Below are 16,610 nucleotides of genomic sequence, written 5' to 3' on the forward strand. Positions count from 1 at the left end.
TAGACTTTTAATTTCCTGTCAGAATTCCTTTTATCAATGGCTGCAATCCAGTTGTTAGGTTAATGTGAAATTCATGTTTGTGACTGGAAGTGATTTCTGACTTCTGATTAATATTTTTGTGTTGGTTATTCTGAAACACATTTTGACAGCAAAGAAGCCAAAGCGGTTCTTGTTGATTAAATTGGTTTGTGTTCCTTTATAACTGTGGTTTTTTTTATATAATTGTAGGCAGCTGGTAAAGTACCATCAGGATATCATGTAGAAGATTTAGAAGAAGGTATGTAACTCAAATCTTGGAGCTACTTCATTTTTTAATGAGAAGACTCGGATTCTGCTGAAGGCTCAACCACTGCATAGTAATCAAAAAGCAAAAAAGGGGCTTGACTATTGTGATGAGCCCTGGGGTTTGAGGTAGAATTATCTCATCACTGACTGAATTTGGAAGCAGAAATTTCTATTTATTGGTCAAAGTGCTGTGTCGGAGCCTGCTCCGTTCTGCAAATTGTTTGAAATTTGCCTTCATAATCTTTGAACCTTTGTTAGGAGCAGAAAATTAATTTTTGGTGGATAATTTTGCTTGTGTACGAATACACTTTGAGTTGATGTTTAGCGATACAGTTCCCTGGACAGTTGCTATCCGACTCAGAAATACTTGGCGATTAGAAAAGTAACCTAAGTTTTGCCTACTCTGCAGGGTCCCGGGATGGCTGGCAGTTCCGCCCTCCGCCCAGGGGAGTCACAAGCAGTGAAGAATACACGCTATGTAAAAGGTAAAGTCATTGCTTTGTATCAACATTCTCCAAGGGATCATAATGTTTCATCTTATATTTAGCTGTTGACAGAATGATTAGGAGATCAGGAAAACGAAGGGACTTGTTGGAACAAGAGTTGATTTGTTCACAGATTTTTGGAAAGATCAGTTTATCCAGAAGCACTTCAGTTTATAAGACAGTGGTTTGAGGACCGTTTTTGTAGTGACAGGTCAGCATCTGTCTTTTTCCCCTATATTTTCTAATTTGTATAATTTCAGGGATGTGGAAAGTTCCCACAGAAAATGGTGTTAGCAAACTGAAGCACAGTGAGGTGTCCTTTGACAGCAGGTAGTGTGCATGTCTTCAGATAAATGGGCTTTGTTGATAGATGGGCTTTGTCTCGGATTAAAAAAATGTTTGTAGAATCTCCCTCTGGATCTCATTATTTCCATTTTGCATAAGCTCAGATAAACAGAGGTGAATTGCCTTGCTGAAGATCCAATGGGTTGTATTGGAATTTCTCCTCCTTGTCTTTTTCAGTTGTCTCATCAATATTGCTTGTACCGTGTGTTGTTTATTGTCATTACTTACCTAAATCTATTAATATATATGGGGAGGAACCATCATTATGCACTTGATTCTGCCATATATGTAACTGGTGGAAATAAATTATTTTAAAAACATGAGCAGGAATCTGACCTGCTTTTTACATGATGTAACTGAATCGATGGATTTGGGTTACTTTCGTCATTATTTTCTAGAGATGCTAGATCTTGCCAATTCTTGTTGACTTTTATCATATCTGGTGCATATTGAGCAATTTTTAAAAAGCAGGTATTTACAATTTTTAGCTCATGATGACTTTCTGTTAACATCTATACCATGTTTCCAACCATTGCTCTGAAACATTTTTCTACTAAAGCTGTCATTAGCTTTATGCACACTGTTAACCCTTACAGTGAGAAGGATGTGCCTCACTCAGCAAATCCATATGAACAGTATCATTCTGACCATGGACTAAAGATTTTAGTTCCTTATGAGGAGGCAGTTCCAGGTACTGAATATGAATTTTTGAAGCTGTGGTTTATTTTTCCCCTGTGTGCCATAAAGCAGTAGGAGTACAGCATATTTATTCTAGATAATGAAGCTATGGAATTGCAGGAGGTATTAAATAAGAAACTAAAAATGAGAAAAAAAGTGTTAAAAATATGAACAATGAGAACTTGGAAAACTTGCATAATGATGACAAATTTTCAAGTAATATGCTTTCCTATTAAATAATGAAGAGGAAAGCCACTTGATTTTCAAGCTGCTATGTAGCTAATAAGAACAGCTCAACAATTTTTTATGCTTGCTCTACATTTACTTTGAGCCATGAAAATAATAATTGTACTTTAGCATTCTAATGTAATGGTGAATTGGAAAGTTTACAATAAAAATACTAAAATTGACTGCCAGGAAAAATATTTTAATTTCAAATATATTAAGGAACGTAGCTTGAGAATGCTTTTAGTAACATCAATATATATATCATGCTTATTTTATTTAGAATTTGGGCATGCAAACCTTTAAATACATTTTTTCTGTAAGAAAAGATCAAGTATGCTAAATCAGGTTGTAACCAGTGATACAAGCGTGGCCTAGATATCCAGGTACTTTTGCTGCAAGGTTTTCATGTCATAGTCAGGTGTTATTTGTTTTTGTCACGTAGCTCAAAGTTCACATTCTAATTCATGTTGCATTACATAATGCATTTACTATGGAAAGGTTATTCAGTCGCTGATCCCCTTCTGCTGTCTTTATTAGTGATGTGGGGTCTTGAATTGCTGTATTAATTTAGTCTTGGTGCCTCCTTTCTTTTTGTACAGTAACTCCTCACTGTAGGAGTAGATTCTTAATATAAGTATATACATAGGTATCCATGTGAAATTCAGATATAGTTACGTTTACAGAGTTTCTATAAATTTAATATCCTGATAGAGATCAGCCTGCCTGGCTTTATTTATAATAAATGTGATGCTTACATTAATTCTTTATAGTCTCCTTATGCAAAACAAATAAGCAAGGCAGCCTCCTGGCCTGATGTTTATAGTTTCTTAGTAACTTTTCTTGGTAACTTACCCCCTCATTTCATTCTTCATTTTGTCATCTATTTTTTAAGTGCTTCAGTTTTGAAGAATGATGAAGGTGCAGCTACTGCCTTGTGTTTTATAAAGATAGTTTCCAAGTTATACAGTCATTTGCCCAGACTTGCAAGAAATTCTGAGAACTAGAATGCTTGCATTGTATACAGACATTTGGAATATCATTAATTTTGATGCATAAGCACATGCTCTTAAATGAAAAATATTTGTCTTTAACAAATTCTTAACCTCTGCGAAAATAGATCATTTTAGACTGATACACCCTTTACAAAGAAGAGGATTAAACTTTCTCCTTGTGAGATGATTTCTGTGTAGGTGTATTTAGTAGAGAGGACCATGTGATGTCACTGTTGCTCCAGGAAAAACTGCTGAATGAGTATTTATCTGCTAATAATGTAACTATTGGAGGAAATTATGCTGTATCTTCCCTTTGCCCCTGATTAACAGTGTTTTATTCATATTAATACAGTGCCTAGTCATTTCAGGGATGGTCCATGATCTCATTGTGTTAATTGCTGTACAAACACTTGAATCTTTCTTCTTTGAAGCTGGAGATTTTTTAAGAAGACTTCTTTCCCCTCTATGTTTCAAAGAGATTTGATAACACTTTTCTGGACTTTGCAGTAAGAGAGGGTGCTGCCTTTCTTGCAAAATGCTGTGTACATGTATATATTTCCAAATTAGTTTACATAGACTAAACTGCCTTAGTTCTGTGAGAGAGACTTAAAGAATGTCCTTCTGACTTTAAAAGTAAAATTTTGATAAATTAATTTTCTTAATTGGAGACTGAAAAGTTCAAGGCATAATCGTTTTTCCTATTTTATGTAGATTTTTAGAGCAAGGGATCTGCAGGTACGGTGCACAGTGTACTTCAGCACATTCCCAGGAAGAACTAACAGAATGGCAAAAACGATATGCTTCCCGCTTGATCAGATTAAAACAGCAGAAGGAAAACAAACAATGTTCGGGCAGTTATATGGAAACCTTGATTGAGAAATGGATGAATTCGTTATCTCCTGAGAAAGTGGTAAGGAAAATATACTACTTCCCTATGTGCTCATATTTTAAACTAACAGATGAGCCTGTTTTTGGCCCTTACTATCAGAGCTGGTCGAATTAATCCTTACCAAGAAACTCTCCAACCAGTTTGCTCCCTTTTCCATCCTGCCCTACGTTTTCTTGCAAAGATACCATACCAAAGACTTAGACTAATTTCTGCAACTGTACTCGTTCTTTTCAGGAATTTAGTAGAGCTTGTGAATTACAGCTTGTGGGTTCATCACAGCTTGTTCATTTTGCATACTTACTATTCCCAGTGCAGGATGGGTCAGCCAAGTCTCATGGTATTGTTCCTGTTCCTTGACTAGATGGCAGAGCTTTTTAAACTGGAGAACAATAAATGGTGAAGCTTTCACGACTTAGTGGAGAATACTCGTTTGTGCATGGCTCCTTTTCCTTGCCTGCAGCTGCAGGCACTTGTATGAGGAACAGCCAATCCCTGAAATGTTCAAAAAAAGTTTGAATACTGAAGAGTGCGGGGTATGGATATGATCAAACTTAGCAGCTGTTTGGAATTCCAAAGAATGTTTTTTGTGGCATTCGACCAGCTCTACTTACCACTGACCCTAAGGAGTTTTCGGTCCATCTATTGTTGATTAAAATCTGGGAAGAGTGGACTTTCTGCAAAATGCATTAATGAGTAGAAAGCCTGATTCTAGTTTCCTGGTGTCTCTAGTAGTCTCATTGACGTCAGTGAGATCTAGGGTCTTCTGGAAATGCAGTCTTTGGGCCTCATTGTATCAGACCTTTCTTTCCAAAAGAAATCATGTTTTACCTTAAACACAATTAAGTTGGTTTTTGAAAAGCAAGTTCAGTGGTTAATTGTCCTTAAATGGTTATATTCTTTGCTTACACAGTATGATCTAGTAGATTTGGCTTGCTTGTCTCCCCTGAATTTGCACATATTTTCATTATTTCCTAAGCAGGACTTGCATCAATCCTGCACAATCTAGGAGACCATTCTTTCCACTATCTGTTAAAAAATAATACATTTTCCTGAATGTTTTTATTTTGTTACTGCCTGTAGAAGTTTAATGTTACCTTCTTTTTCTTTTAACCTAGCTTAGTGAATGTGTAGAAGGAGTGAGAGTAGAACATAGTCCTGAGCTATCGGTAACTGTCACCACCAAAAAGTCTCATCAGACATGGACATTTGCGCTCACCTGTAAGGTAGGACTACTTATCTTTTGAAAGTGAGTCAATAATAACTGGAATGCAGCCCATAACCTTTTGCAATTAAGGTTTCACTTGTATAATTCTTAAAATAGAGAAACTTCCTAGCACCATCCCTTCCCTCTTTTCCTAGCGGCTGTGGTGATTATGTATTGACTGCCTAGATTTCTGGAAAGCAGGACTTGTACCTGCTCGGAGAAGCTGAGAGTTCTGAAAAACTCTCATTATCCAATTGCAAATGAAGATATTCCTGAAATAATTTCAGTTTTCCAACATCCTGTCACTTCAACCTTTGCATTTTTTTTATAGCCTGCAAGAATGCTGTATCGAGTGGCATTGCTTTATGATGCCCATCGTCCACATTTTAGTATCGTTGCAATATCTGCTGGAGACAGCAATACCCAGGTATCACAAGAAGTTCCAGAAAACTGTCAGGAATGGATAGGAGGAAAGATGGTCCAGAACGGAATAGATCATTATATATACAAAGTCAGTATAGCATTTAACACAGAAATCTTTGGAACTTTTCGCCAAACTGTTGTGTTTGACTTTGGATTAGAACCAGTCCTCATGCAACGAGTAATGATTGATGCTGCTTCAACTGAAGGTAACGTATTAAAAAATTCTTTTGGAATAGTGGAAGTCTTTCATGCCATCTCTTTTCACATTTCTGGGCAGAACAGCATCTGTATTAACAGCTAATGAATGTCTTCTACTGTACATTATGTTCATCATATATATGAATATAAACAGTGGGCATAAGCTTCAGAGGGTCTAAATAAGGCAGATATCTGGAGTATGACTAGTACTCTGTATCAGGATATGGCTCCTAAATCTCATCATAGTGCTGGAAATTTCTACTTTGGTATGTGTCTGAAGGCAGCACTGGAAGTTAAAGTATGTTTATGTTTTTAAACTCATTCTTGTATTGATGAAGACGTTAAGCACATAGAAGAAGGTCAGTAGAGACATGAAGTGTTTCTGTATAGGACTGCACATGGTAATTCATTAATTAATTAAAGCAGACTATCAGAGAAGTTGCTTGGTTTGTTGTTTTTTTTTTTTTATTCCCTCTACTTGCAATATCTGACTAGGGTTGTCAAAGGCAAGAGGCAGAGTACAGGCTTGTAACTCAATTGCTGTTGACACAAATTTTGAAAATGTGAAGAAAGTGTGACTGTTCAAGTAAAAAAAAAAATAAAATTAACTACATGTTACTGTAAGGGTTGCATTCTGTTTATGAAACTGGTCTGTGCCTTTCAGTTCAAACCTGAAATAACTTCATTATCAAAAAGATGCCAACAAATAGAAAGACGTTCGAAGAGGTGCAAAAATGAAGGAAGCACTTTGATTTATGATTAAAAGATTGAGAGCTAAATATAGGTCTCTATGTCACTTGGCAGCAAGCAAGGGCTAGAGTATGGTAATTTTTTATGAAAATTGGAGACATAAAAACACCAAAGAAACGAATTGTAGCACTGGAATATAAGCGGGAAGAAGAAAAAGAAAATGAAGGAAAAAAGTTGAAACTAAGGAAACAGCAACGTTCTATTCTTGGCCTTTATTTTCATAGAGCAGGCTAACATTTGCAACATTAACAAAAAGAAACTGTACATAGCAGATACCAAAGATCATGAACTGATCTTTCCAGATGACCCAAGTACTTGTAGCCAAGAGCAGGAATACTGTACAAGTTGTAATGTCTCTTGAAGCAGAGATTATGGCATTGCGGATGAGAAACTGCTTAGAAGCAAGGCTGTGGTCTTTTCAGGAACTGTTACACGATCTCCGTGTAACGATGTGGGTAATCGCAGGTGACAGGCTTCTTGAGGCATTGAGTTTGTGGAGGATAGGTGTCCTTCTACTGTAAAGCTGTTTTAAGATCAAGAGAACCAAGCCATAACTTATTTGCAGAGTTACTGTCAAACCAGTCTATGGTCTGCGTCCTTGTTGGCTTAAGCTAACTACTAACCACAGTGATACAAGGAATAGGCAATTCAAGTCCCCGTGATAGTGATGGGTGATGGTTGAGATGGTGCTCTCCGGCTTTAGTTACTGATATTTCCTTTTCACATATTGCTTGTCTGTGTGTAGACAGATACTGAAGTCTTCAAGCAGGTTGTTACTAACATTTATTTCGAATGAAAGGAGTGCTAGGTGCTTTACAGATGTTAAGTACAGCATCCTTGGGTAATCTTAAGAATAAGAATTAAGAATGCCTGTGTAAGCAGGCAAGTGGAAGGGATAAGAGAACTATGTTGGATGTGTGTCTGATTCTGTTGTTGCTTTTACTTTTGGTATATAAGAACTGGGATCTCACAGAGGTGTTTTTTCAAAAAGAAAGATGCCCGAGGTCTCTACATTCAGGACCTTGTTTAGATATGTAGGCAGGAGAGAGGTGAACATTAAAATATTTGAATGGAGGAGCCTCCGTTATGCATTTTGAAATCTTTATTTGCTGTGGAAAAAGAGAACTAAGAAGTTCTCTGTGCACTGAGAATGCACAAAATGCTCTTTAAGAAAGGGTCACTGTACGCACAATCTGTGCCAGGAACTGTTGATGTCAGGCTTCCAGTGGAAGCCTCTCTAGTGCTTGGAGTTAAATAGCTGGCTGTCTAGCTAACAAGGACTCAATCCCAGCAAAGTTACTGAGCTTTTGTCATCAGAAGTATGGTTAGTACCAGAGAAAGCTTCATGGTGAAATGATTTCTAACACAGAAACCACACAAACATGGACTTTTTCTTGTCATACATTAACTATAGCCCCTAATATGGTTCAAGCTTGAGGTAGATATTTAAATATGGCTTCTTAGTGAACACATGAGATCAGCGAGTAAAATAAGCTACATTCCTGTAGTCAGAGTCAAGCTGAACTGAGATTTTTTTGCTAAAAAGCAGTTTTCCTTCTATTTAGAATAGACAGCCAAGATGATGTTAAGTGTTTAATTTGAATTTGAAAATGTCTTTTTTGCACTTTTTTCAGCGTTGGTGTGATATCCTGGATACCTATCTTAAATCTTAACTCAGAGATAATACATTAAGATATTATAGCTTCACTATAAATGCCAAATATTTTCAGCTCTGCAATTTAACTGCAGTTCTGTTAACTGTTGTCATAGTGTTTTTGTGGCGTTAATGAATATATTTTGTGTGGCTCTAGACAGTGCTTGGTCTTCTGTTTCTCATTTAAGCTACGTGATCCCTGAAATTAGGGTATGCTGAAAAATTAAGTTTCAATTATCTAACTTGATACCATGTTAGGTTACATTTCCAAAGTTTTGAACTTCAGCTATGTAAGGCAATTGTCTGCAGAATACATATGGTATGGTAGAATTTTTTTTAAGACTTTCACAGTGTCGCAAATATAATGATTTCTTACCAGCTAGCTTATCAACTTTTTTTTTTTTTATTATCTTCTGATTCTTATAGTATATATTGTAAGGTTCTTCACTGCTTTATATTTTTGAAATGAGGTGATGTTGCAGTTAGGCTTTGAAAGATACTGCAGTGCCAAGTCTGTCAAAGTTACTTGTGATTATTAAAATAAAAGTGCTTTCCTTGTTTGTCTGTATTAATTCTATTTGCTATCTAGAGAGTATTTTATTTTCTGATACTGGTTGAGAGCCTTCTTGCTCTCTATATACACCTGGGAAGTAGGGGTGGTAAGTACTAGCAATGAACTTACTAAAGCTGTTGTAGGCAGAGGGGACTTTTACCTACATTTAGTTCATTGTATCTGATGGGATTATTTTAGCAGTGTGTTTTTGTTATTGGTTTTCTTTTTTTAAAGAAAACCCAAACACCTATGGAGTTTGAATTATTTTCTTTCCCTATTACGTGTCTACATCTAGATCTTGAATACCTGATGCATGCACGGCAACAGCTACTAACCACAGCTAAGCGTTGGGATTCTACTTCTAAGACTATTGTAGAATTTGAGCCTAATGAAACTACTGAATTGGAGAAGAGCCTTCTTACCAGATACCAAATCCCTCTGTCTGCTGACCAGCTATTTACACAATCTGTCCTGGACAAATCATTGACCAAGACCAACTATCAGTCACGGCTACATGACCTCCTTTATATAGAGGAAATAGCACAGTATAAGGAAGTTAGCAAGTAAGTGATACCTTTATAAAAATAATTCTTGGATATTTCTTGCTGTCTGTTAAAATGAGGATGACACCTTCTTTAAACCTACATGCTTGTTTAAGATGCTAATTCCTCCCGTTTCTTTGAAATGAATTTGAGTATTAGTCTGGAAATAGTAACTTTTGGTAAGGGTTACTAGCACTTAACAAATGTAATTTATTGGTAACTCATTTAAAAGAAATAGTATGTATCAGTCTATGTTTACAGTTGGAGGCACTAAACAGCTATTGTACAATGCTTTGTTAATGTCTGGATAATAATTATTTCTGTTATAGTTTTTTGGCTCTCTCTATGCAAAAACGGTATTAATAATAGTAATTTTGTTCCTTGGTGGAAATAGGTTATAGCAAAGTGATATAAGAAATCTTTGTATAAAAGGTTGAATTGTGGGTGGATCAAACTCTGATCTTACGATGATGTGGCAGCTGACTTTTATTATATTTATTCTCTAAATAGGCTGAAACCCAGCTTCTGAATAAAAGTTCCTAATAAAAGGCATGTAGTATACATTGTTTGTCTTGTCCTGTCTTTTGGTATTATGTATGTATTCCCCAACTGGATTAGCTGCATGAACAAATACCAAGTTAGGAAAAAGATGTGAACTTCCCATGTATAGACTTTCATGGGGCCTTTCTTCTGTAGTTTGATATTTGTGGTTAAAATCTTTGCCTGCAATCATGTGGTATGAAAGTGTTTTGAAATGTTGCACTACTCAGAAAGGAAAGTCAAAAAGATGTAATTTTCCTCTAACCTAATCTGGTAGAAAATTTAGTTCTATCAATTACTGAAGTTCCAATTCAGAAATGTCTTTTTTAGACAAACCACTCTTGGAGCTACAGAGAATTTAGGAAGAAAATACTATGAGTAGTTGTATTTCTGATGCTTTTAAAGCAGAAAACTGATTCTGTTTCTTTTTTGTATCTCAGATGAAGGGCAGTATATCTGAACTATTGTTCTTCATATCTTTTATCACTGCTGCTCTCTACTCTTGAGCTGGAATCTAACAAACTGAGGAATCATACTTGAACACTGTTTTCAGCATACAGAAATACTCTGCATCATAAATATTGATAATCAGGTTGACTTTTCTAAGGCTTTTTAAACCAAAAGTGGGTTTAAAGTAAACATTATTAAGTATGATATAAAATTAAACAATAATTTCACTGAGTGAATTTTCACATTGAGAATTACACTCGCATGCCTCTTAGGAAACCAAAGAGCAGCATGCCTGTAGAAATAAAAGAACAACGAGTGTATCCTGTGTGTAATGCTTCCCCTTTGGACAATATGGTGCAACGAGAAGTTATTGCTCTTCTTTTTCTAGCTAGTAGATTAATAAAAGTGAGTTTTATTAATGTTCTTGAAACCTTCTGTTTTGATAGTGTTGACGACAGAAATACTCTTTTGATCTTGTAGCTGACCCACTTTATTGCAACAAGGCTCAAACTAGCACACTTCTCTGATCCTCTGCGGCTAAGATCACACACTTGGTATTCTCTAGTGACGTGTCAGGGTTGCAAGCTTAGAAAGGGGCCCAGAAATACAAATGCAAGTGGGTTGTAACACCTCTGAAGTGGTGCCACGAGTGAAAATGTTGATGAGCTGCTGCTCGCTAATGGGTTTGTGTATGTATATCGTAAAAGTAGTAGGGTTGTCAACATGGCCTCTTATGACAAGACTGGAATAACATGAGTGTCTGCGGTTCAGAGTGCAGTGTTTGGCTGGGTTTTAAGAATGTTGCTTTCTCACTTTCTAGGAAAACACTGTTTCAGGCTTTATGTGGGATCACCTGAGTGAAAGTATTGGATGAAGATTGCAGTGGTTTTAAAAAGGCTTGAACTCAGTTATAAGGGAGTTCATTTCTGGATAGTCTCAGAGAGCTTTGCTTTTAAATGAGGTTTATTGTCATATTTCATGAGGCGTTTATAAAAATTGCTCCATGAGTACGTCACAGTAAGGGAGCTACTGCTGTTTACTTTCCAAATGCAAACGTACTCTGTAAGAAAAAGCCACACAATGTTTGATCTTGGTACTAGTTTTGTTTTGGAAAGTGTTGCCCTACATACACCTGTTGATGGTTTTAAAACTCTTCCTTTCTGTCTTGCACATTCCAAAGAAAAACAGCATATAATTGTTAGAGTGGCAAGAACGTACTGTGTATTTTCTTGTATGAACATTAAAGAGTGTGTGAGGTGACCTGTAGCTCTTTCCATGCAGTACACTGTCTGCTACCAGAATTACAGAGCAGATTTATCCTCAAGGCTGTGAAAACATGAAATACTGGCTTTGATGGAAAATAAATTTGCTTTTGTCATTACATTACATTGTCTTACATTTATCAGTGCATAGGTAGGTGTCACACTGCACACCCCGTCTGAACTCTGCATGTATAAATGTAAGAGGAGGTGTGCTGAACGTGATTTTAGAAAAGTGTTATATGGGTCTTTGTTCAGAATGGGTTTACTTGGCCTTTGGGAATTTATTGTTTGCTTTGGTACTGCATGGATTAATGATTTATGAAGTCTTTCTGTGATTTCTCAGTTTTTAAATATGAACAACAGTCTTTTTCTTAGCTAGTTCCATTATCACTGCAATTAGGCTGGGATTTTGCAGTGCTTAGGAGGAAATGTAAGTTTTTGTTTGTTCGATTTGTGTAAGCCTGACTGAAAAGCTTATTTGGTATAAATCTGCAAAACAAGAGTGAGGAATGGATGAAAGAAGCAACATTTGATTTATTTTTTTTTTTTTTAAATCTAGTCCTTAGAGGTTTTTGTAGTTTAACAGTTTGCCAGAAGGTGTCAGCTTACTCAATGGAAATTGCTTGATAATCTCTTAAACTTTAGATTCCCTTTAGCACAGCAGATTCAGTCAACTGTGAAGACACTGACTTCTGCCTTGTCTCAGAACAGCAGTAATACCGTTTTTCCATCCCATTTTAACAAATCCTAATTTGAGAATGTCCTGATACATATTTAGCAATATAGGGGTGCAACCTTAAGAAAGCTTTAACAAAATAAATTCACAATAGCAAGTAATAATATCTTAGTAATAATGCTCAGCTCTTGTTTAATGTCTTAAACACTTTATATATTATTTTAGCAATCATATCAATGAGATATGAGCTGACTTAGGTGTTGCTAACTTGCTGATAGCTCCTTTGGAATAGTGCCACACTTGTTTAGAAGAAAGCTTGGATTTGTTGTGTTTTTTAGCACCTGTGGAAGGGTTACACTTAATTCTAGTGTGCTCCTTGAAGTATGTACTTGTGAGTGATTCCTTTAACTGTAGCTTGTGCAGTAAACTTTGTGGTTACTGATGAACTGAAATCTGTGTTCAGTAAGGAGACATCTCTTACTTTTTGAGAGTAGAGGTGTGTAAAATTTGGATCTGACTTAATGCCCGTGTTATGTAAAGAATCAACTATTACCACAAGGGGGCAAAGTTGCAATTTTTGTGCAAGACATGATTTTCCAGGTACCAAATAAAGGTATTTGATTGGTTTTGGTAGATGTTTAACTACCAAGCAAGCTAAAATGTTGGATTTTATTGTTACAGGCTTATAATTATTGATACTACAAGGCTTTAAATGATAAATTATGAGTTTATAGGTTAAAATAGAATTTAGGAGAACAACAGCTCAAATAAAAGCAGTATGAGAAGTATTATAAGAGAATGAGTTTTATTTCCAAGAGATTTTATTTCATTTGTGAAAAGCTTTGTTTTTTACTTTTTTTTTTTCCCCTGTAATTTATTGCAAATTCAGGAAAAAATTGCCGCTGAAAAGAGAACTGAATATTGTTAGTGTGGCTCCCCTTTTGATCTTTTTAAAACGAGGTTGAAGCAATCTGTTTTAAAAAAACCCCAACACTAGGAGATAACTGTGTATTGGTGAGAGATCAATAAAGTGTGCTAATAAGTCCCTTTAATGTGTTATGCATGTGACTTCTAGAAAATGGTATCTACAAAGAATGAATTTGTTACATGTATGATTACAGGAAGAACTTGCTGCTAATAGGAATTCTGTGGATAGACTGTTTATATGGCTGAGCCTGTGATGCATTCCCTCGTTTCAAATAAAATTATCTCATTCTAATGCCTACATTCTGATTTCAAGGCATTTTAATCAATCTCTCTGAATTATAGGTGTAATACCATGTACCTTTTAAGATGTAGATTACCCTCTTTACTGTGCAGCCTGGAAGAGATACATGAAATAAATAGGAATCTTACTGTGTTCTTTGCACGTCTCTCCTTGAATACCTAACATAAGCTTACAGACTATTTAAATAGAAATTTTTACTGCTTTGGGACATGCACAGCAACTCTTAATTCAACCCAAACTTATTATGGTCTCAGAAAATCTAGTACTTGATTCTGTCTTGTGAGGGTTTTTTTTTTTTAGGCTTCATAGATGTCGATTCTTTTAAATACATGTTTTATAGGCTATAATCAAAAAGATGATGTATAAACATTTTACAGCTACATACTTACGAAGGGCCAGTTTGGCTCTACTTGTTTATGTGTAACAGTTACATATTCAGCATGTAAGGCAGTGACTCTTCAGTCTGAATGCATGAAATTTCTGAATCGGAGAGCATTTTTCTGCACTGACTCGATACTTTCTTACGTAGGTTCAACATAAAAGTGCAATTGCAGATTGTAGCAAGCTTCATGCTCACTGGTGTTTCTGGAGGTGCAAAGTATGCCCAAAATGGACAACTATTTGGCCGCTTTAAGCTCACTGAAACGCTTTCGGAAGACACTTTGGCTGGACGGCTGGTGATGACCAAAGTCAATGCTGTTTATTTATTGCCTGTCACTAAAGAGAAGTCAGCACAGACCCAAGGAACCAAAGAGAAGGTTTATGAAGCAGCTATTGAGGAGAAAACAAAAGATTATATCTTCTTGAGGGTATCCAGGGAATGCTGCGAAGAACTTAATCTTCGGGCAGACTGTGAAATGCAGGTAAGTCTGAGTGGAAGTGGTTCTGGTATGGGAACTGTTTGCATTATGTCTGTTTTGACTCCACCCAAAATAATTGCTTGAAGATACAAGTTTTATTGTTCATCATCAAACACAGAAAGCAGAGCATGGATGAGAATTTCAGATAGGTGAAATCTTTTTATACGTAAATATACGCGTGTGTGTGTGTAGATGTCAGTCTTATTATTTGGAAAAGAAATTACTATTTTAGAACTGTTACAAAGTAAAAAATGCCAGAAATGAAATTCATTAAAATGTAAAATTCAGAGATGATTAGGCATTGCTTGCAGATGTTTGCTTCTATATCTCATGGTTTTGAGTGTGTGATTTTTAAGTTGTCTTGGACATTGTTTTTACATCTCTCTTCAAATACAAAGCCTTCTCTTGATGGAGTTTTAAAGGAAAGCTTTGTCTTATTTATATTTTCCTTCAGGTAGGCGTCTGTGGGTAGTTCATGGGCTTTCTTCCACTTTTCTTTCACTAGACCTACCCACCCTCTCCCCTCTCGTTCCGAAACTACTGAAAGTATTGCTTACTCCTGCTGCCTGGACTTTTCTCCAGCTTCATCTCTCTCATGTGGCCTCCATTGGTTTGTTAACCATAGCTATTCTCACCAGAGACCTCAGGAACTTTTTCTTAATGAAGTGGAATGAGGGAGTTTTCTATTCCTATGTGTGTTCTCAAAAAGTAATTTTTTAAAAATACCTGCTGCTCTTGACATAGCTTGAGCTTGAACTCGGTCTTTGATAACTTTCATCTTGGATTCCTTATTTTGTATCTTCTCATTCTTTTTGTTTGTGTCATTGTGGATTCCGCTATTTGTTCCTAGGCCTGAGGTGAGATTAATTTTTAATAAGATCTGTTGAGGTTATCAGTGGGCCTTGTGTTGCTTTCTGCAGCCATAACAGAACAAAAGGAATATTGTCCTTCACTGGAAAAGTCTTCAACTTACAGTATTTTCTTGATGAAGATGATGAGAGTTGGTAGATGGAGGCATGAGGAAGGTGAATAAATACTTCTATTACAGATATCCTGTGTTTCAGAATGATAATACTTGCCTCCATGGCTCTCACTCTGCTGACATTCAAGATATTTATCTGTTTTGGAGGCATTCAGTCACAAAATGAGGACTTAAAACATTTTTGCTAGAAAAAATTATATTGGTGGTAAGATCAGGTTTTTGTTTATCGCAATCAACGTGAAATGGGTTAGGATATGTTTTTTTTTAAAAAAAAAGAAAAATTGTGTTGCTTGCAAGCAAGATACATGCATTTACAGCTAATACACTAAGGGAAGACAAAGCTCTAGTTAAGTTAAATACTTAAACTCCTCACCCATCCCCAGTGTGTATCTGCTTTAGACCTTGTGATTGATCTTGTTACCAAACAGAAATGACCTCAAATTAAGGTCACTGGCATTGCTTGAAATAAATGCATTTTCACCAAATGATTATCTCCTCCCATTAATTTTGTTTTGGGAAACATATGCAAGAGTCCTAATGTCTTAATTTAACATGGATAATTGGTCTGGGAAGACTTACGTTGTTCTGGTCTCTTGGCTTTGTGTTTGTTTTCTTAAAACAATAATTAAACTTACTAATTGATTCTGTCAGAAACTCCAGTGGAATACAAAATGAGCTGGGGCTTCAGTAACTGGCTTATTTTTCTTTGAGTGTCTTACAAAACTTCGCCTGAGGGAGCAAATCTATTCTGTGTTAAAAACTGGATCCTAAAGTTATTTGTAAAGTCATTTAGTACTTCATACATATATTGGTGAGCTGCTGGTCAAATCCTCAAAGTGTTACCTATATTTTAATGAATTTTAACTGTGAGGAAATTTTTTCTGACTAAGTATTGACTGGAAATTTAGAAAGGGATCCTCAGGTTAGAACTGAGGATATTATAATTTGGATGTATAGCGTTTCTGTTAAAGATGCTGAAAATTTTGCTGTTGTCTTCAGTGGAGTTAGTAGTCCCTATGTGATTCTTTAACAAAATTGCTTTTATTTCTGTAGGGTTTGGATGTTAGGTGGTTTGCTTCCTTTCCTCTTCAATAATTAATCTCAAACTTGCTGATCACTTGTTTGCCTGTTGTCCCGGCTTAACTATAATAAATACACAATTCTGCTTTTATCAAGTGCACCATTGATGAGGGTGAGGTGGAGTGATCTGGTGCTTTAAACCTCCTTGGCTGCTGCTCTTTTTGGTGACCAAACTAACATGCGACTGTTTTATTTTTGGAGTGGTTACTCTGTTCTGTGTCCACTTCTGTGAAACTGGCAATGGATTAACTTCCTTTCCCACTGTTTTCTTATTGTGGAATATATATTAAAGCAGGTTACATGCCT

At 36.1% G+C, this 16,610-nt stretch overlaps 1 protein-coding gene across 3 annotated transcripts in view; it reads left to right on the forward strand.

Annotated features, from left to right (window-relative positions):
• The window catches only part of HELZ (helicase with zinc finger), a 90,782-nt gene that overhangs the window by 25,654 nt on the left and 48,518 nt on the right, over positions 1–16,610 (forward strand). For all 3 annotated transcript variants that reach the window (XM_074921889.1, XM_074921890.1, XM_074921891.1), the window contains 7 exons: positions 229–277; positions 695–770; positions 3,725–3,923; positions 5,018–5,125; positions 5,438–5,735; positions 8,980–9,247; positions 13,912–14,245. In XM_074921889.1, the coding sequence (XP_074777990.1) occupies positions 229–277; positions 695–770; positions 3,725–3,923; positions 5,018–5,125; positions 5,438–5,735; positions 8,980–9,247; positions 13,912–14,245 (1,332 nt within the window). The remainder of the gene's footprint in view (positions 1–228; positions 278–694; positions 771–3,724; positions 3,924–5,017; positions 5,126–5,437; positions 5,736–8,979; positions 9,248–13,911; positions 14,246–16,610) is intronic.

The sequence above is a fragment of the Athene noctua genome, chromosome 18, assembly GCF_965140245.1.
Source record: "Athene noctua chromosome 18, bAthNoc1.hap1.1, whole genome shotgun sequence".
NCBI classification, from domain to species: Eukaryota; Metazoa; Chordata; class Aves; order Strigiformes; family Strigidae; genus Athene; species Athene noctua.